The 22,399-nt window shown below is 34.8% G+C and overlaps 1 protein-coding gene across 2 annotated transcripts; it reads left to right on the forward strand.

Moving 5' to 3' along the window:
- The first annotated feature begins 4,066 nt into the window (after nt 1–4,066).
- Nucleotides 4,067–20,007, forward strand: LOC142976939 (uncharacterized). 2 transcript variants are annotated; one of them, XM_076120556.1, is made up of 16 exons: nt 4,067–4,204; nt 8,686–8,855; nt 9,197–9,357; nt 9,846–10,231; nt 10,500–10,723; nt 10,943–11,045; nt 11,241–11,368; nt 11,641–11,928; nt 12,332–12,616; nt 14,905–15,395; nt 15,861–16,044; nt 16,413–16,608; nt 16,797–17,566; nt 17,891–18,083; nt 18,425–18,535; nt 18,844–20,007. In XM_076120556.1, the coding sequence occupies exons 1-16, from the start codon at nt 4,162–4,164 to the stop codon at nt 18,915–18,917; spliced, it is 3,807 nt and encodes a 1,268-aa protein (XP_075976671.1). In that variant the 5' UTR covers nt 4,067–4,161; the 3' UTR covers nt 18,918–20,007. The 2 variants fall into 2 exon arrangements, with proteins under 2 accessions (XP_075976671.1, XP_075976670.1); XM_076120555.1 differs by lacking the exon at nt 4,067–4,204 and adding an exon at nt 6,026–6,097.
- The last annotated feature ends 2,392 nt before the right edge of the window (nt 20,008–22,399 follow it).

The raw sequence follows: 22,399 nt of genomic DNA on the forward strand, positions 1-22,399 counted from the left end.
TTTATTTGGTTTTATTTCGTACATGATCAAAAATGGCGTCACTAATTTTGAACATAAAAGTAACTTGGTGAATTATGATAATTATGTTGAGACCTAAATCTTTTCCAAGACTAGTTAAATTAGTTGTTTACTAACATGTTTAATAAGTAGGTAGGTACTTACCTTACCCCTAATTACTGGTAATTAGAATATAATTTAAAATTAGTAGATACTTTGTTATTTAAACCTACCACCAACGTAATTCGTCTGTGTTAGGATATTCCTTAATGACTGTAGATTATCTGTATCAATTAACTAATATCCCAAAAAAAAAAGAGTGAATTAGCTAATTACTCTTAGATTTCGGTATAAATAAACCGTGATTTATTTTTTAAGTCAGTTGCAATTTGGTAGTCAACTAGTGCAGTAAGAGGCTCTCTGAAAATTTCCTAGCTCCCAACTTTAAAAAATTAAAAAGTTAACAAAAGCAAAATGGAAGAAGTAATTTATTACATTTCTGTCGAGCTCCTAAATAATGTCAACGGCAAGAAAGTGGGCGTAACTCGTAAAGGTGAGAACAATCGATTAAATTTTTAATAAAGGCGCTTGTTCATTAATTTTTAAACAAATTAAAATTGATTATAATAAAAAAATGCATAATAAAACATAATTTAGAGGAGTAGGTAATATTTTTGAACACGCATTCTGCATGTCAACGTAATCTTTATTTCAACTGATTAATAAAATTATGCACAGTTATTATTTTTCGTCATTGTGTTATTTGTCCAATAAATATTTTAATATAATATTGCGTAGATTTGTGTATTATCTACCTATAAAATTATTTGTTTTATCTATTTGGCAGATATAAAAGCGACACCATTTGTGAGAAAGATGGAGTTCCTTACTCCCGATAGTCCGGATTCCGAATCTGAATCCTGCGTTCGACCAGCTCATAACGCAGAAGAGGATAACCAGGACGGGACGCCAAAAATGCATCGCAAAAAAGGCGTTGATTTTCCAACAAGCAGGCGGATTAATTTTGATTTAAATGAAAACGAAAACAATTGAACGGATATTTATGAATTTCGGAACTAAATAGTTCATAGAAATATGGAATTTGTCAAACAAACATTTCGGCATCAGCACAAGATAATGATGCCACCGATGACCGAAGTAATGATTGTAAATAATGTAAAATTAATTTGTCAACTTCCTAGTTCACATAACTTAGGTATCTGCGCGGACATAATATTTCGAATTGAAGCGCGCCATTTTGGCGCCATTTCTAAACTTCCTTAATGTGAGATGATATAACGGAAGCAGTGCGTATTGTTTCTATTAATTTGTAGAATAAGATTTGTTATCGTTTGATTTGATTTATAAATAATTGGTAAAGTGTTATGTTGTTGGACTTTAATTGTCTTTAGTTTATCTTCTAAGTAGTTACTTAAAAGCTAATTACCCCTACCTATAGCATGTCAATGATTAATATTGTTTTGAATAAACCTGATTACAAATAAAAATACTTATTTTTAAAATAAAGCTTGTTCTTATTTTTTGTACCTGAATATTATAAACTAACGATGTGGGTTAAGTTCTTACTACTGTACCGAAAGAGCCTCAACCAAGTAGGTATACATTATAATAGGTACCTACCTACTTACTACATTACATTAACATTATACTTATTTATATCCCATTTTTCTAGATATAGTAGGTACCTACTTAGATGTTGTAAAAAAATAAGGTACCGGTCGATAGTTCGATAAATTATTTATTTATTATTATCACAACAAGCCGGTACCTATGTAAATAGGCTATCGTGTTGTTTCGAGTAGACATAGCTCACGTATTTTTTCTAGGGGAGGGAGAGACCAAAGAGCCCCACTTTGTAAGAACCTTACAAACTTCCCTTGTCTTATTCACATCAATACACCTTTTCGTACAGGATCGCCGTTTACGAGTACTACGCATCTGATATTTCTACAAGCCATCGCTGACGTAGCTACACAACACTGGGACCTATAGATATGAATGCTAAGGAGAACATTTCATCAAAGATCAAGATTGTCCTGAAAAATTTTAAGGTGAGTGTCTCTTTCCAAAATCAAAATCAAATCATTTATTCATTTAGGTCAAATATTGACACTTATGATAGTCGTTTCAATTACTGAATCTATCACTAGCTCGGAAAGGGGATAGAGCCTGATGAGAAGAGCTAGCAAGAAATTCACGGCCACTCTTTTCAATCGCCAAAAGTTTTACAATGTGCTTGATACAATAATTGAACATTCCCTATTTGGTATCGAGTCTGCACATTATACAAATACTTATTTATTATGTTCATTGTTTTTTCTTTTTCATCTAATAAAATAAATTCCAGTAATATAGTTCTGATAATATGAATAGGTCTTAAAAAGTGCAAGTCATATTTATTGTTTCAGCTGGCATTGATGTACCTACGTGGTGCAAATTATTTTGACGTAAATATTTCTTGCTCATAACAATATCTGGATAAATTACTGAAAGTATTTATGGTTATTAACATATGTAAAAGTTAGTCTGCCAAACAACAAAACAAAACACCTGTGTGCATAATTTTTTTGGAACTTGCCTTAAATGACGGCGTATAAAAATGTGTTGCCGTTTAAATTAACATGTAATTAAGTAATAATGGTCCCAGAGAGCCTAGCCTTTCTTCTCACTATGGGACTAGGGTCGGCTTCCAGTTTTACCGAATAAAGCTGTAGGTATACTTACCAGTATTTTACATTAAGCGACGGTCTATCGGACCTCCACAACCTAGTTAGGTACCAACCTGGGTTATAACACGATTCTCTTTATTAAGACTGGTTGTCAGACTCCCAAGCATCTGATTACTGGTCTTACCAAGGGGAAGGGGACTCCGTGGCGCAGTGGTTTAGGTCGCCATGCCGCTACAATTGCGTCGGGAGGTCGTTAGTTCGATTCCCATACGGAACAATTGTTTGTACGATCCACAAATAAATTTGTTAGCGATTCTGCTGCGACTGCATGTCTACTTAGATTCTAGGTAGATATATTGCATGAAAATTTATGGGTGCCAAGTAGCGCCTCTAAGGGCTTTCTCGAGCCTCTTTAAGACGTACTGAGTAGGAAATTGCTTCTCTGATGTTTTCAGTAAATTATGGTTATGACATATACCTAAACTTCTTGCAAATAACACAGTGATGATGCACTACTTATTTATTGCGTTCAAGCAACTGTTGGCAAAATTGTAACATCATTGTGTATATTTTTATGAATTTAGTGAGTTCCAATATCAATATCTTCTCTTATATACCTAAATCTCCAACTGTTTAAATTATTTATCTAGGTATTACTTAACAGTTTTTTGTTATTATTAATTAGTTTATTGCATAAAAGTTGTTTAGTACTTTCTAGATTTATGTAACTAAAAATGTATGTGCGTTACTTGTTTAGTTAAGGGCATTGCTACTGCATAAGTAGGTATGTACTAAAATACTTTATGGGTTTGTTGTTAGTTTTGGGCACATCAGTTAGTTCGGTATATCTTATCTAAGATAACGACACTTTTTCCCGACGATGGAGCTTATCCTGGGCTAAGAACCTACATACTATACATATTATTATGTATACAATACAAAGGAAGGAACTACTATCCGCTACGTCTGTAAGCTACGTAATGTGTAAGCTCTACCTACCCATCTCTACTTGATAGATATGCGTGCGTTGTAAGGTGTTGAAATATCCAGCCGTATGGAAATATGGGTAGATGCTGAGATTAAGAGTTTTATAAGTTGCTAAAGACTGTATCCCGACATCTCTTTGTTGCGTAGGATTATGGAAACTAAATAAAGTTCATGCAACCTTTCAATAAGCGTCTTAAGTCCACATGCACGTTAAAAGCGTAGGGTAGAACTGAACACCTCCTTCCTTGTTTGTAGGTTAGTTGTTAGTTTTAATTGTTTTTGGTCTAGATAGGTATCTTCTAAAAGTAATCAACTTAAATAGTTTACCCTCCTTGTTCTACTAGTGCCTACATTTAATACTTTTTTGGTTCACAGAATCAATGGCATACGTGACTTTCGGCTGTGACGTAGATGCTGTGCTTCAAATAAAACAGATGTTCCATCGAACGATTGAATATTGTTGCGACGGTTTCCATAAGTGCAAGTCATGACTACTGTTGAGTTTACTGTAAACGGGACAAAATGTACAGGTGAGATTTCAACAATTAAGAAGAAAATTGTGCTATCTTTTGATTTATTGAGAGATAAATGAGAACTTGTTTTTGAAATCGCGTGGCGGCAATTTTATGTGACAACGAAGTACGTATTCGCAATAGGTACAAAGTAGATTCAGGATCAGAAGAAGTATTAAAAAATATATATATATTTAACTCTTCACCAGCCGGTAAATGATTAGCTTAGAAGAATACTAGATACTACCCGCGACATCATCGCCGCGACGCGACATCCGCGTGAAAAGATTTCCCAGGGGTAAAAAGTATCCTGTGTAAATCCAGGTTATAAACTATCTGTGAACTCGTCCAATCCGTACAGCAGTTCTCACAAAGTTTCGCAATTATAGGATTGTAGGATAGGATCTCTCTGTCTGTCGTAGCTACCCTTATCGGTTATTAATTTATTTGTAAAAGAAAACTAATCATAGTATGTTCTAGGACTGGAGTAACAGGGTTAATTTTTCTTTCATTCTTAAGGATCGTGAATAGGATGTTATTGATAACAGCAGTGCGTGAATCAGTGTGTTACAAGTTAAGTGCATTCAACTTCAGTCAAACTGTTGCACAATGCATTGTGATATAATCATTAAAGCCTAAAAGTATTCTTATGTTTTTCTCAGTAATTAAACATTTTATGAAACTGCATAATGCTTAAATTGCCTGATGTTTTATTCAACAGCGGATTTTCATTCGTGTGAAATTGAGATTTGCTTGTGGTTTAAGTGTCTGGTTTCGATATTTTGATTTAGAGCCCCATACAATATTTTAAATATAATTAAAGGCCTTGAGTTAATTACAGCAGCAAAATTCTGGTTTGGGATATTGTGTATCTTGAAGAAGTGAGATAAAGGACTCTTAGGCATGCATATTTTCATCACGAGGTTTTGCGTCGCAGAAAAAAAATATACGTATAATACCTATTATACATACGTATATAATGTTCCTATATTGTTTTGTTACTTAGGACCTACTCAATTGACGCGAATTGTCATGGCATTTATTCGCTGATTTGCGCGCTATAATATCAATTAGATATACCTGACTGAGTCACGTTTTACAGAAAAGTTCCTTCACTCGATATGATTGTCTTTTCTTAATTTTGAACAATAAGTGGACAGCTGTATTCTTGAATGTTTTATTAAGTGAGACGTGGTGTGCAAAACACCAATATCAGCAACTGTTATGACGAAATGTGAGCTGTTCGATTTAACAACATTTCAACGTCAAAAAAAACTAATTTAATTCAGTTTACGCGAACAGAAAATGTTATATTAAAATTCTTTAGAAATGTCAAAACATCCTCTTCAAATTACTTTTACTGAAAACCTAATTTTAAGTAATACTACGCTACATGTTGTAGAATTCCTTCATAAGATTGACATTTAAGATTGATTTCATACTTCAGTAAATAATCAATTTAGCGCTCAATATTTTGTTCCACGGGGTACCTAATTGCAGAAACGGGCTAAGTTGAAATCTTTCAAATCGCAACGTGAAAGGCAATCCTTTTAGAAACTCTTTTCCAAAAACACTACATAGGTTCCCTATTCATAAGACTATTGAGTAGGTATTGAGTTTGTCGAGCAAAGGAAATGTTCCTAGTCTAATAAATACGTTCCGTAGGTACGACAATTAAATATTCTTTATCATTGACACAGTCATAAAATTATATGCAATAACGTCACATCTAAGTAATGTCTGAAAATGCCATTTCATTTCGTTCATGCACTCAGTAAATAAACAAAACAAATGAGAGGCTCGAAACATACCTACGTCAAAACTTTAGTCATTCAGTCAGGCAGAAGGCTTTGCAAGTGATAGACATGGCGTGTAAGATCGAGTTCACTGTTAACGGACAGAAATGTAGAGGTAGGAAATCTATTTATTTCAAATCTGTGTTATCTGTTGTCAATTTAGAACCTCTTCCTGTTTAATTAGACACCGGCAGCCTTTTTTCACAAAATATGACGAACGCATACCTATTTAAAATTTGAAAATTGAATTAGGGCTTAAAAAATATAGGTTTTTATTTTTATTTCCAGCCAGACGACATAATGGATTGATCAACTATTCTAGATTTATGAGATAGTTTATTAATAACACAGTCTGTTTATTTATGCGAATGTTTTCTTTTTAATTCGACTCTTCATTGTTAAGAGATCTGTGGGCGTATTTTTTTACAATTTTAAGATTTTAGGTTGCTAGAAATTAACGAGATACAATTATTACAATATGATACCTGCCTAGATAAGCAAGCACGTAATACCTTTATTAAAAGTAAACCTAAAATATATCGCTTACGAGCATCGTATTCAGGTGTTCAGTCTTTGGGTACACATCCCTTGTAGAAAAAAGTCTTTGTATGATGTACCTATGTAAAAAATTTAAAGATGAAACATGGACGTTAGATACTGGCCACGACTTTGTCTATGTATATCAGCCGTGGCTTTTAAATCTTAGATTACAAGTTATCTAATATAGAAATTATATATCTGGTAGCTATCGACAACGCTTTTGCGTGATTTAATGGTAAACATACAAACTTTAGTATGGATAATGGTATAAATGTACAATTTACCACTAAGTTTTTATAACACATTTAAAAGTTTAAACACATTAACTTTTTACATATCAATAAAAATCTTTATTAGTTGCCTCTGACCTTTATGCTCAAGCAATTAAAAAAAAAACTAATATCTATTTAGACGTTCCATTTACGAGGGAACGCTGTTTTCCTGTTTCATTTTAGTTTAACACTTTTTATTTGGCTTTTAATGCAATATTTAATGTCTCCTTAAATACATCTAGTGATAATGTCGTAACAATATTGCAAATATTTGCAACGGCATTAACAGTATTAATTTCGTGTGCATTTAGCTTTACTTATCTTGAAATGTGCTTTTCGTGAAAACCATTAGGTAAACTATTTTTATATTTTTGTTATCATTGAGTGCATTACTTACAAGTGTATTTATATCAAAAGGTAATATTTACGATTTCTTAAATCTTTTATCTATGTTCTTATCTTTTACCTAAGGCCTATAAACTACGTGATTTTAATGGCCGCCGGCGCCGGTCGGTTTTACCAATTCAGAATAAGTATCATAATGTTGTTCATTGCTGTCACACTTAAAACTACTTTATCTGTCAGATAGGATATCCGACACTTGTCTAAGCTGTGGAACTGGCCCTTAGTCAGCCAAACACAACGCATGTCACAGATTTCACATGAACTCATCAAATCATTTCATTCAACTTTTGCAACATAATTGGCTTAGTAAATAGCGAAAAATGCATACACAATCCGTAGGACGATTACTAAACAACCCACTGTTCATTAAGTTGTTACCTTAGGTTTGTTATGGCATGCATTTACTATGTACTTATGGCATAACTATGGGTATATTGTTGTTATGTATTATGATGTTCTTGTCAGACGTAAGTACTAACATTTATTATATGGGAATTGTTCTGCACGGGTACGTAATCGTATTTTCAGCTAGATTGTTAGATATTTATTTTACAGACTAACTGTGGCGTAACCACAGTCTCGTTGGTCCATGGCTCTTTGGGTCTTTGTGACTCTCACAGATTAGGGGCCTTCTCTCTAGGGGCTCGGAAAATCAACTCGAATTTGCCTTCAGTTATGTCACTACGTTTCTTTAGTAGTCCAGTACCTCGATTCTCTACCACTATCGAAAAAATTAAATGTTGTAAGTATAACAATCGGTTCAGCGCCTCTAGTGGAAGTCGTAGAAACTTTTTGCAGTACATTTTAAATGTCAAACTCTCGATTCACGAAAGTGTCGAATGTACAGAATCGTGCTATAGAATGGTTGATACTATCGTCATATTATATCACTATATTCAATTATGCACGATCCCCGTATAACTTAGGTATAGTTTACTGTTTACAAAATAGATTATAGATAAAGTCGGAAGATTGCAGCTCTTGTTTGTTTAAATTACAGGCTGTAAGTTTTATTAGTTCAAGAGCAGAGATAAAACAACTGCACTAATACCTACTTAGCTTAAGTACAAACATAATCTATCTTTTGCGTATTACCTATCTACATCTACGGCTCACTGACGGCTCGTTTCAATGCCGTACCTACTGTTTTCACTTATGATGTACCAGCTACCTATAAGCCTAGGTAGATTATGAACTTTAAAAGGTTTTAATAGATGTAACACTAACTAGAATAGATTTCCATCTCTTACTAACGATAGGTAATACTGAAACAGGCCATAAAATGAGGTCGGGAATTGCCGTAATATCACTCGTTTAATTATTTTGTAACTTTAATAACACCCTCGCAAAACCAAATGAATTGTTTATGTATGATTTATACTCGTCATCAGCTTGGGTCTGGAAATTAACCTACGGGTATAAAAATAGATTGTTGATTTTCTTACATTTTGTATCAACATCTTGACTTTATTCTTTTGTTCAACAGCGGACGACTCCCTGCCTCGAGACACGAGTCTGAACGCGTACCTGCGGTACACGCTGGGTCTGACGGGCACGAAGGCGATGTGTCATGAAGGAGGCTGTGGCTCTTGTATCGTCATGGTGCGCGCTAAACGTTGCACCAGTGGACAAGTTGAGGTCTTCTCTGTAAATTCGGTAAGTGATGGAAATTTATGATAGTCTGGTGAAAAAACTACGACGCCATTGAGAGTTCATTATTTATTCAAAATAATATGATTTGGCAGACTCTGCAATTATTTGTAAAATTATGGTTCCTAGAGAACAAGACTACGTATTCCGGTAGTCTCTTTGAATATCTGTATACACAAAAAGTTAAACTTTCGAATAACTTGCCAGCTATACTTAAGTTTCAAAAGCGCCTTACAAAATTATCATGGAATCCATTCAGAATGAATACAACTATTATAGGTTCTTCTTAGGTTGCTCGCGGCTAGCTACCAAAAAAATAATCCTAACGCAATTCTTCCTTCTTCTAGTGCCTAGTGCTGGTATTCTCATGCCATGGTTGGGAGATCACGACGGTGGAAGGAGTGGGCAACCGCAAGGACGGGTACAGTGAGGTGCAGAAGCGTCTGGTGGCGTTCAACGGCACTCAGTGTGGATACTGTACTCCGGGATGGGTGATGCATTTGTCCAGGTAAGAAATACTTTTATGTTTTTGATTAACTTTTATTTTATATTGCTGGATACAATTGTCTGTGTGACAAATGTTAAAGATATTTCAATTGAGCAAATTAACAATATGATATCATTTTTTCTTCATTTTGTGTCGAAATTAAAGCATGCGATTATTTTATTTTGTGTTAAAAATGCATTGTATGTTCCACTTTTTTAATGATAATTATTACGTTGTCGAGCGATAATGCTTTTTATTTATTGACGTAGTCTGGTTTTCAAAATAATTACTGTAATATCAACTACCTACGTAGGTACTTAATATGTAAATATATAATTGCTAGTGCAACAATATAATTTTCTATATCCTTAAATGTAGATTAAGCTATTTCGAATAATTAATAGAAAGCAAATGATAGCATACTTTATTATTTTCAATACAAACTTTCACATTCAGTAAACAAAATGGTTCTCAAATCGCAAATAGTCAGGTATATTCTTCCTTTCCAGTTTAAGAGACAAAAACCTCACAATGGAGGAACTAGAAAAGTCTTTTGCCTGCAACACATGCAGATGTACAGGCTTCAGACCAATCATGGAGACAATCCATTCATTTGCCACCGACGCTACCCCAGAACTTTGTCAGAAAGTCCGTGATATCGAAGAACTAAGCTTATGTGCGAAGAACCCCGGCAAAATCTGCGATAGAAAGTGTTCTATCAAGAGTGAGGGTAGTGACTGGAGTGTGATTGAAGAGGCTAGAGCTGAGAAATCCATCGCTTTGGACTTTGGAAAGTATAAGTTCTTCAAAGTGTTCGATCAGCCTGAAATATTTGATATCTTGAACAAACATGGCGTTGATTCTTATATGTTTGTAGATGGAAATACTGGAAAAGGTAAGGCAAGAAAAAGTCTAGTACACTAGGTCCAGATTAAATCATAATGACACACAGCCAAATAATAATTACATAATTCAATGCATTACATGCATCTAAATTATCGTTTTGTTCATCTTCTTCTTCATATTTATTTCAATACTAGTCATATCCAAGTCATCTTGGATCTGACTAACGTTTGTTCGAACTGATATTGCGGAAAAGCTACTACTCCACAGATCAATACATTTAAGATTCAGTTTCCTTTAATTTTTCACTCATGTTTAAGGTATCGTCGAAAACTTTGAATACCCCAGAATATTGATAGACATCAGTGAAGTAAAGTCCCTAAAGACCGTTGAATTTGACCAGAATATGGTTCTGGGTGCTAATGTGTCCTTGGAAGATGCCATGAAGATCTTCAAAGAGACAGCTAAGACTAAGAGCGAATTCGCTTATTTGGCTGAGTTCGTGAAACATATTGAAGTGGTTGCTAACATGCCTGTTAGAAAGGTTGGTATAATAATCGATTTTATTAGAAAATTTTAGTTTAGGCTGTCCAACTGCTTACAAACGGCTTCTTCCCGTTGCATTGGGTTACACGTAGGCTAAATACGAGTTGGAGACTGCATGAGGATCTTCAAGAACTGGTAATTTGCAAATCATCATACCGGAACGGTTATTATTTTGTCATTTAATTTCACTTTTTCATTTCAAAGTTTTCATTCACAGATTGGTTCAATAGCTGGTAATCTAATGTACAAGCGAGCTGTACCTACCTACCACTCAGATTTGTTCCTCATTCTTGAATGCGTTGGCGCCGTCGTTACTGTTCGTAAGTAGCCTTTAAACTTGATACCTAAATTCCTTTGAAACTCATTTAGCAGCTGGTTGTATCATAAACTTGATTTAGCTTGAATCGTTTGTTTTTTCGAAGAAAGAGACATTTGCGTCGATTTCCTTTAATTTTTGAGTCTGTACTAAAGTTAGTAGTGCTTCTCTAAAACGGTTTCTTGTTTTCTTTCCAAAGGTAACAGCCAAGGACAGATGACAACTTTGAAATTAACGGAATTCCTCAATTATGACATGATGGGTAGTCTAATGGTGAATATTGAAATTCCACCGCTAAGTAGCTCACATTACTACAGGAGTTATAAGGTATTATTTTTATATTATCTATCTTAGAGAAAAACACAAAATTTTATAAAATATTTTGTAGTACGTAAATTTTCTTTTGTGCAATTTTTTATTTAAAAAAATAGCATTATCTTGTTTTCTAATAATGCACTCGTATATATTTCAAATAATCCTACTTTAATTTTTTTTTTAAAAAGATAAAACATTTTACTAAATACGACCACGAAAATTTTACACGTGCAATTTTTCTGTTATACATATTTTCAACACCTTATATTATGACGTCATTTCAGATTATGCCGCGAAACCAAAACGCATTAGCCGTGGTAAACGCGGCTTTCTTAGTCGAACTAAATGCTAACAATGAGATCGTAAGTGCCCGCATAGTGTACGGGAATATAGACCCTAAGTTCATCCACGCTACTAATTTGGAGAATTTCTTGATTGGCAAGAATGTGTTCAATGATGATGTTCTTCAACAAGCTATTAAGGTGTTGGATGATGAGCTGATCGCTATTGAGATAGCTGGTGAACAGAGCCCAGCTGCTAGGAAGAAGTTGGGACTTGGATTGTTTTATAAGGTAAGGAGTTGCTATCAGTTTTCAAAATCGAAAATTATACGTAGATAAATGAAAACTTCGGTTATCTTCATCAAACAGTTTTTTGTCGGATTAATAGGTATACACACATTATGTTTAAAATATTATGTAGTGACCTTAAATTTTATATTCTACATGTTTGTTAACCGTTGATAAAGCTCGGCAACTGTTTTTGACGACAATATTACATACTTACCCATTTCTGAATTTACATTTTCTTTTTACATATTTTTCTAAATATCGTCAACGGTAACAGCATATATTTTTAAAGTCACCATCCTAATAATAATCTATTCATATCCTTTTCTAAATAACCGATCAAAAACCATTATTATTTCATTTACAGCACTACAACAATTTTTAACCAACAATTTAATCTCCACAGTTCATCCTCAACATCTGCCCAACCGGCATAGCACTAAGCAAGTACACTTCTGGAGGAGAACTGGTCAATCGTACAGTTTCTAAAGGAACTCCGGACTTCCAATCAGACCCATCACTATATCCGTTAAACCAGCCGATATCTAAGCTGGAGGCTGAAATCCAGGCGGCTGGAGAGGCGAGGTTCGTGAACGACCTCCCCGCACACCCTGGACAAGTGTTCGGTGCTTTTGTACTCTCCACTGTACATGGAGGAGAAGTTGATACTATTGATGTTGATGATATTATGGTAAGTGGATTCTCTTTAATACTTACTACATTTGTTTGAAAACCTTCCAATTGAGACACGTTGTCTCCACTTATAAAGTTAGTGTAGTGTAGTAGTGTAGTTAGCTAGGTACATATTTTGTTTTTCATTCATTAGGTTGTTTGAGTGGAATTCATTAAGAGCTTTTGAATTAAGGCCCTTTATCTCCTGGCTCCACATTTCGTTGATTTTATCATAGCTTTTTCGCATTTTAAGATTTTTATATCCCGTTAGGGGCATTTATTGTCACTACATTACTTGGTATAACGCCGATGGTCCGTTGCGACGCATCGTCCAAGCCGAGCCGATGCGAATGGAATTAATAACACCCGGTCCTTATTTCGCAGACATAAAGGCTTTTTAACCCACGTTAGCTGACACCACGTCGATAAATGTGGGGAGGATCTCCCCACATTATTTTATCGACGTGGAATTATTGTCCCACTGCCGGGCATAGGTCTCACCCGAAAGAAGAAAGGGTTAGGCCCTGAGTCCACCACGCTGGCCATGTCCGAGTGTTCATTTAAGTTTTAACATGCATATTTCTTAATTAGAAAGTTTTTGAACTACTAACACATATTACGTTGCTCAATCATTTTAGATACTTTTTTGCGTCTAGATCCATTAGAACGTCAAGTTTTTATGAAATCATTCTCAAATCAAAAAATCTTTATTAGTATGCAATCCGTTAGGCAAGTTATTTTATTTTGGATCGCAATATCATGACTTGAAGAAGCATGTTTCAAAATTTCTTATGCAATCATAACCTGACCTAATTCAGTAGTTTTATCTAAACCTAGCGTCTTCCCGTGACTTCGTTTACGTACTTCGAAAAAGTGTCATATAAATAAAATGTTAGTAGTGTTTTTATTTATGAATTTATTAAAGAGATTCTCTATCCCGAGACCTTTTACAAACTAGAAATGAAGGACATCAATAATTATTATAACTGCCGAGATTCAAAGAATTCTCGGGGCAACTATTTTTCCGATGAAGACCTCGTGCAGTTAATTATTAGTTATCGATAATATCGACATTTTAACTTATTATTAAAGAGACACAGGAAAAAATACTCCAATGACTTGCATTTTAAAAGTACATTACGCAAAAACGTGTCGATATAATTTATTCATTCTGTATAAATGACGAATAAAAGAATAGCAGCTGTTAAAACTCCATGAAAACGAAATAAATTGCCATATCTATTGTATTAATTCTTTATTTTCTCTCAAACATATGGTTTTTAGTCTCAAAAACTTTTGAAGGAAAATTAGTTGCCTTCAGGAATTTTGCGATTGATTCTGCATTAATATTTCCAATATTTCATCGGAAAAACTGCAACTAAAATACTTTTTCCGTCTCTCTTTGTTAAAAACTAGATTATAAGTCAAGTAACTAAGTGAGTTAGTGTTAGATGTACCTACTGGTAATTTTTCTATCTCTTATTTTTTCATACGTTTTTCTTTTCGTATTCTGCCTGTTACTATAAATACGCAAATTTATTTGGGTTGAAAGGATAGATGTATAATAATTGCTACTCCGTCACACAAAACATCTGCGTCGATTTTGATGAAATTAACCACTCAGACTTTTTACTCTTGGATGCAGTCGCCAGTTCAATTAGTTCGAGTTAGTTCCTATAAATGGAAAGTATTTCGTGTTCCCAAAATGTGCCATGACAAGGCACTATTTATAAATTAGATACTTGGTTTAATTAGTGACCACCTTTTCAAACACTGCTGTTAACAAAGTCATTCCAATTTTCCACGCAATTGAATCAACATGTAGGTACTTAAAAACATAATTGTTATTATAATATTGTGACCTCTCTATGTACTTAGTTCCAAAAATAGTAAATAAATAGTTGAGTTATACTTTATGGTTGATACACAAAACTTGAATCCTAAACACATTCGAGACACAAAGTGTGTTAACATCCTACAAATATTTTAAGCGTAAGAATTTGTGACCACGTTTGTTATTCTTTCATGCAAAAACCAATATACTAATTTACACATCGGAATAAACTCGTGCTACTGTTTTTGAAAATCACGGCTCATTTATTTCACTCTAATTTGAAGCGTGTAGAGCTGTTGCTCCACACGCTTCATATTAGAGGATTGGAGCTGTTTCTCCACACATTGCACGCACGAAAAATCTAGTTCCTCATGGTCGACTCGAGGCCTAACCCTTTCTCATTCCGGCAGGAGACCTTTGCCCTGTTGCGGGACAAGCCTAAAATTGATTTTCTGTTTTTTTTTTTATTTTAGTCGATAGAAGGCGTTCTAGCCATATTCACGGCGAAAGACATTCCCGGCGTAAATTCCTTCGCCTTCCCAGGAATTCAACTACAAACTGCTGAGGAAGAAATCCTAGCAACTAAAATCCGTTTCTACGGTCAACCTATCGCTATACTTGTAGCAACGTCTGAAAGGCTCGCTGCAAACTGTGCTAAGAAAGTTAAAGTGACTTATAAAAATGTTAGTACTGTGGCTCCAGTGTTAACAATTGACGCAGCTAAGAAAGATAGTAGTAGGTACATACCTGGAGATGCAAAAATTGAGCCAAAAACTAGAGGCACTGATGTGAAGAAAGTGATCAAAGGTGTGTTCGAAATGGGAGCTCAGTACCATTATTATTTGGAGCCAATGAGCTGTGTTGTCGTACCAGTAGATAATACCCTTGAAGTATATGATTCTACTCAATGGATGGATTTGGTGCAGATTGCTGTGGCGCGATCTTTGGCTATTCATGAAAGCGAGTAAGTAAAAACATTAATTACTTTAATATTAATACATGTTAAATAAAGTTTTTCATATTTTACCTTCTTGAAACACGCTAAGAATTAAATGTTTCATTTCATTATCTCTAGTTAATTCCGAAAAGGAAGGAAATAACGTGTCTGTTCAATACAAAAGATTGAAATCCATTGATTATGTTTGAAAGCTTGAAAAACGTCGCGTGCAAAAAGTTTTACTGTGTGATTCAGGACTGTTATATCTCTCGAATTTAGCACTACGAGGACGACATGGTCGCTTCTTATAGGTACCAAGTCCTCTCTGAATAGAATACAGATTTTAAATAAATAAAATATCTCAAATAATTTCTAGTCAACACTGCTAGATGGCGGGCGTAGTAATTTATTATAACTAAACTAGTGCCCTTCTTTAATTTCTTAGCCTATTCATATTTAATTTCTTAGCCTAATCATACTTCAATATTCCAGGGTGGTAGTAAAAGTCCGTCGTATCGGAGGTGGTTTCGGCGGTAAGATCAGTCGTAACGCACAATGTGCCACTGCCTGTGCCTTGGTGGCTAAGAAGATGGACCGTCCGTGCAGGATGATCCTACCGCTGCAGACCAACTTGACTATGGCTGGCAGGAGATACCCGGCTCAATGTGAATACGAGGTAAATACTTGTGTGTACTATGTTATTATTTACTACACGCTCAGACCCTTACACGGAGTCACAAACAATTTTTGGGTGAGGCTTCCTTTGACACGTAATATCACAGATAAGTAAATAGTGGTTGGATAACCTATTCGTTAGAAAAGTGACAACGAATGTATGGAAACCACTGTCAAAATTATACCAGTATTTCCATTATCGAATTTCGCCAACCGGCTAGCGATCGAGAAATTACCTTCGAAACTAATTTTCAGTACATCTTAAAGATCAAAGCTTTGATACTCGATAGTACCGACTGTAGGAAAGTGCTTTTACTGGAAAAATATCCCATAAACCGCTGTAGTCTGAACTTGTTAATGTTTTTCAAGGTGGGTGTAGACGACAACGGTAAGATCCAATACTTAGACGCGATGATGGTAGAAGACTCTGGTTGTACGAGCAACGAGAGTATCCTGGACTTCACGGCCGGCGGGTTCGCTAACTGCTACAACACTGAGACCTGGAGCCTCAAGACTGCCAATGTTATCACTGACCTACCCTCCAACACCTTCGCTAGGGCACCAGGTAATTTATATGTCTGAATGTGCTATTCGAAAAGGTAATTGAAATGACTGCATTAGTGATAGCCACATTCATAATGTGGAAATAGGAACATCCGCAAAAACCACAGATTATTTTGCATTGCAACTTTACGATTCTATTACGTCTTATATCATTCAGAATATCCTAGTAAAGAGAATATGTATTTACAGGAACTTGTGAAGGCATCACGAGCATTGAACATATAATGGCTCACATTGCACACGATTTGGGAAAAGATCCAGGCGACGTCAGGGCACAGAACATGAGAACTGAAGACAATGACCTTCCCGAACTCATCGAAGTTCTAAAGAAAGACTGCAACCACGCAGCCCGCGTCAAAGAAGTGGAAAACTTCAACAAAAGCAACAGATGGATGAAGAAAGCCATTTCTGTGAACGTCATGTGCTTCCCTGTAGTCTTTTACGGGAACTATTCAGCTCTAGTAAGCGTGTACCGAGGTGATGGTACCGTCACTGTGTCCACAGGAGGTATAGAAATGGGACAAGGCATCAATACCAAAGCGGCCCAAGTCTGTGCTTACGAATTGGGAATTCCTTTAGAATCAGTCAAAGTTGTTCCTCATTACTCCTTTGTGTCTGCGAATAACGTGTTCTCTGGCTCCAGTATTACTACTGAGAGTGTTTGCTATTCGATCATCAAGGCTTGTGAGACATTGAAGTCAAGATTAGCTCCGGTCCGAAGAGATATGCCAACAGCTACTTGGAAAGAAATCATTAAAAAGGCTGGAGACGATGAAATAGATCTATGTGCGTTGTACATGATGGCTGATACTGATCCAGCTCTGAAGGGCTACAGTGCGTTTGCTGTGTCGATTGTAGAAGTCCAAATGGATATTTTGACTGGAAGGTTCCAGATTCTAAAGGCAAATATTTTGGAGGATGTCGGTGTTAGCGCTAATCCTAAGTTGGATGTTGGGCAGGTGAGTCTTGAGTCTTTTATTGTATTTTTTTGTAGGATACTCCACCAGTCCTCCAGAACCATTTTACGTAGTAGAGAGACAGAAGCTCAGTATATCTTAAATATTATTTGAACTTCGGAAAAATTCTCAAATCTCATGATCAACTGAGACTATTATACGTTGGTATCTCCCATTATTAAAGTAACTTAACACAATTTCTATAAAAATATCATCCTCTATGTATTAATTTCACATCGCATTTACAAAATACGCATACAAAACTTTAATTAAAAATGTATGGTCGCACTATTTGCACTCTAAACGATTTCTCCTTTTATTTGCAAGGTGGAAGGTGCTTACATCCAAGGTGTGGGCTACTTCACATGTGAGGCCCTGCACTACGACAAGCAGACCGGCAAGCTGTTGTCTAACCGCTCGCTCAACTACCACGTACCGCTCTGTCTGGACATACCTATAGACTTCACAGTTAAACTACGGTATAACCATAAGAACGAAAATGGAGTGCTCGGCTCTAAGAGTGAGTATTTTAAGCAGTATTCTAGTTTTTAGTCGCTAAATAACGTCTGCACATGGCAAGAAAAAAATCATTGCTGACCTTCGCTGCCATACCCCTGTGAATATCAATATAAAATAAGTACTCTTTAAAATTATCCTCTCTAAATTTTAATGGTTAAATTAACTATAAACACTCTACATACCTTTAGTCCAACATTGCTTAAATCAAAAAAAAAATTTTTTTTGCTCTATCAAAGTTTTGGATCTCGTACAATGAACTGTGAAGGCAGTCAGGGATCGAATTCCTACGTTAAAACAAATAAATTATTTTGTAGATAGACTCAATCTACTTTTTGATTTCAGCTTGCGGTGAGATGGGTATCTGTTCGTCCCACGGTGTATTACACGCTCTAAGATCTTGTATCATGGAGTCCAGGAAAGATTCGGGATACGATGACGAATGGCTTTATATGGGTGAGTAGTTTTATATTCTTTCAATATCATGCAAAGATTACAAAATAAATAAGAAATAATTTGATTCAAAAGAAAATCGATTTCGATCTGCGTATAAATATTTTCTAACTGACTTCATATTTTTCTAATTTTGTTATGTAGCTTAAACATTTTAAATTAAAAATCGTTATCGTATTTGCCAAAAAAATTGGATTTATTTTATCTATTCTATTTTTTTTTAATAATTTGACTTCTAGGCAATATACCATTTACAAAATCGATCTTATAATGTTTAGAATAACACATAATATATCTGTGTTTGTTTACAGAGGTACCGTTCGAGACTGAAGTGATACTGAAAGCATTAAACGTGAAGCTTGAAGAGTTCGTGTTGACCAAATAGATTGATTGTAACGAAGATATATTGTGATAGAAAAGTATGATACATACTTTTAAACGACATTGTAGGTTTTCTGTGTAACTCTATATTGATAGCAAGATCCGTTAATATAGCAATTGCTGCAAAATTGCGAAGAACATGCTAGGTATCTTCTTATTAGCTAAATCTTCTTCAACGGAAAAGAAAAATCGTTGTTTCGTATATAACTACAATTTCTTTTGAACCGTGGTATAAGAATAGGAATGCTTATCCGATACTGCTTGTCGGGTGTTCATTTATTCGTTTCGATTTTTCTGACCAAAAGATATAAGGCTGTATTAACAATTGTTCTTTTATATATTTCTATCACAGTTTACATAACTACTTGTAAATTATTTGCTATCAAATATAGACACAGTAAACCTAAATTTTAAGCACGTTGCTCGCAAAAACGCGTTTTTCTTCAGTTACTTTTTCTTCCTTTAAATGAAGATGTATTGTATCACTCTCTTCCTAAAAAATATTTGGAATCAATTGACAGAAGCATACTTAAATAATTTTATATTTGGGTATGGTATTCTATAGATATACAGATTTTTTTAAACATTTGGTGCTAATTCCCATTTCTGTTTTTTTTTTGGTTAGTGGCAATGGTCGCTATGTATTGTGCCTGGGATTTTTTAACGCGCGTGCGTAGTTACGAAATTATAAAGACATTATGTTACTTAAAAAAAAGGCATTTTGAAAAATAGCGTGTAGCGGCTCTAGCTAAGGGCGTATAACTAAGTAAATAAGTGAAATTGTGTTTTGCCGGTTTATTTTAACCTCATATAAATTAGTAACCGCGGAAAATTAACTTGCGCACTTTTTACCTCTGTTCAAATAAAATACATTTAATTTGTTTTTTTTTTTCACTTGTATTCGGGGCTTATTTCTTTTTTTAACTTTTAATGGATTTGGATGATTGTTTTTGGCTTGCGTTATTGTTTGAATATTATTATTAATAAAGTTTGTGATCATATTGTTATTTAGTTGTAAGTTTAACATTGTATTATTTTTATAAGTGTTTACAATTAAATGATTTATACTGATAATTAAATCTTATAATAAGGAACCTTCGGTTTTTGCTTATCACCAGAAATTATTGCTAAGTCCATATACGACACTTGGCCAGCGTCCAAAGACCCTTTCCTGTCAGTGGGGCAGTAATGGGTTAAATGAAATAAGCCGGATCTTGGAAGTTACTGTAAATGACATTAATGCTATGAAATAAAACTCATTTAAACTGGAAAATCAATAGTGATCACGGAGATGAGTGCTCTTACAGACGGTTATATAATTTCATAGGAAGGGCTCCGAAATACATTGTTGAACTTTTTTGCCCATTACTGTTTCACGGCTACGAGATACTCCTTTATAAGAGAAATGTTAGCATGAAATTCACAATTAATATATTACACAAAATATATTATAAAAAGAGAATTGTTTTAGTATCTGTCCAATTATAAAATAATAGAAAAATGCTACAAAATGAAACGAAAGGTCTGAACGTAAAGCCGTATAGAGTACCCGTATCGTCAAAATTATTGGTGTCAGTCGTAGCTAGATAATTATAATTGCATATAATTATGTATTTTGTAATACATAAACCTACTTTAGCTGAACAATCTACTATTAGTAAACCATAAAGATTATATCTATAGCTGCAATAGATTACTATTTTTTTACTAGACTGGAACTTTGTTTTGTTTACATATTACAGTATATTTTTCAGCGCACAATGTTTCTACAGGCGTTTTCTTTACGTCGATTTCAGTGCTATAAATTTTATAATTTCAGCAATTTTGAACATTTTATATTATCGTATTGTAATTGGTTCTGCTAGTGTCAAATTTGTTCAAGCCTTTGACATGGCTAAACAATTTTCGTAGTCCATCACCTTACAGCTTACCTCACTTGAGCGCAACTGGCTATAGGCGCATCAATTCATCTATATTATTAATATAATAAAGCTGAAGAGTTTGTTTGTTTGTTTGTTTGTTTATTTGTTTGTTTGAACGCGCTAATCTCAGGAACTACTGGTCCGATTTGAAAAATTCTTTCAGTGTTAGATAGTCCATTTATCGAGGAAGGCTATAGGCTATATAACATCACGCTACGGTCATTAGGAGCGGAGTAGCAACGAAAAATGTTACAAAAACGGGGAAAATTTTGACCCCTTCTCTTAGGTGACGCAAGCGAAGTTGCGCGGGTCAGCTAGTAATTTCTATTAGTAAAGAAAAAAAAACAAATTTATGGTAAACTAGCTGACCCGCGCAACTTCGCTTGCGTCACATAAGAGAGAATTATGGGTCAGAATTTTCCACGTAACACTTTTTTCTGTTACTCTGCTCCTATTGGTGGTAGCGAGATGATATAATTTTTTTTTTTCACGAAAAGTATTCTCAGTATTATTTATATCTTTTAATATAACTAAGTCGCGCTAAGGCATATCCGCCATTAAAACGGTTGCCATGACAACGGAATTTTGTTAATTCAATGTCATTATAATATTGATTATTCGCGACTTCGATCGCCACCTGAGTTTTCCCGGGAAATGCGTCATTTTCCCGGGGTAAAAAGTAGCCTATGTCCTTTCTCGGGTATCAAAGTATCTCCATACCAAATTTCATGCAAATTGGTTCAGTAGTTTAGGCGTGATTGAGTAGCAGACAGACAGACAGACAGACAGACAGACAGACAGAGTTACTTTCGCATTTATAATATTAGTATGGATCGCTTGTTTAGACGGGCTATTTACCATCACTATCAAACCTAAATTAATTTATTATTAGACTATTAAAGAATTGGAAAGTATAGACTCCGTTTATAAATAGTTTTACAATCATGACACACAAGGGAAGCATAAAAAGAATTTATTCCAAAACAACAGTATTTAGATAACTCAAATACTTTTTCGGAGTGGTAGTCAAACAAAAGACGTGACGGCAGCGCTCAGTACCTACCTGGTATCAATATAACAACGTGAAAAATCACTGAAGTTTAGAAAGTTTCCCCTAATGTATTAACGTAACGTTACGTTTACTATGAAAGCCAGTAAACCAAACTGTTGTTATAAATATCACACTGTTAAACTCGACAGACACCTAAATTTTATTTCTTCTTATAATTACTCGGGAACTTTTTGGTCCTATTTCAGATTCATACCGAGTCCTTTGATCCACACGACCAATGTAGCAGAGGAATGAGAGTTTAGAATGCTAAATGCTAAGATTATTTATTTCCTAAGGTTTATAGTCTTAAAAGTTGTTCGATCGATTTCGCCGTTTGTTATGTTGTACTATAAGATGCATCAAGTGAATGCAAGTAGCATTCACTCGATGCATCTGATAGGTGACTGTCAAAAAATGCTTTATACTATGTAAATTGACTGCGTGTTACTTTCAAACAGAAGGGTAATTAATGCTTATATGACGCTTGACACGATGCTTCGTAATAAATGTAGT

Source organism: Anticarsia gemmatalis, chromosome 12, assembly GCF_050436995.1.
Source record: "Anticarsia gemmatalis isolate Benzon Research Colony breed Stoneville strain chromosome 12, ilAntGemm2 primary, whole genome shotgun sequence".
Taxonomy (NCBI): domain Eukaryota; kingdom Metazoa; phylum Arthropoda; class Insecta; order Lepidoptera; family Erebidae; genus Anticarsia; species Anticarsia gemmatalis.

Bases quoted from the DNA above. Each gene is read 5' to 3' on its own strand.
- LOC142976939 (XM_076120555.1), top strand. From the start codon at position 6,052: ATGGCGTGTAAGATCGAGTTCACTGTTAACGGACAGAAATGTAGAG. The intron at 8,856-9,196 runs GTAAGTGATGGA...TCCTTCTTCTAG, and splicing joins AGGTCTTCTCTGTAAATTCG to TGCCTAGTGCTGGTATTCTC. The intron at 9,358-9,845 runs GTAAGAAATACT...CTTCCTTTCCAG, and splicing joins TGGGTGATGCATTTGTCCAG to TTTAAGAGACAAAAACCTCA.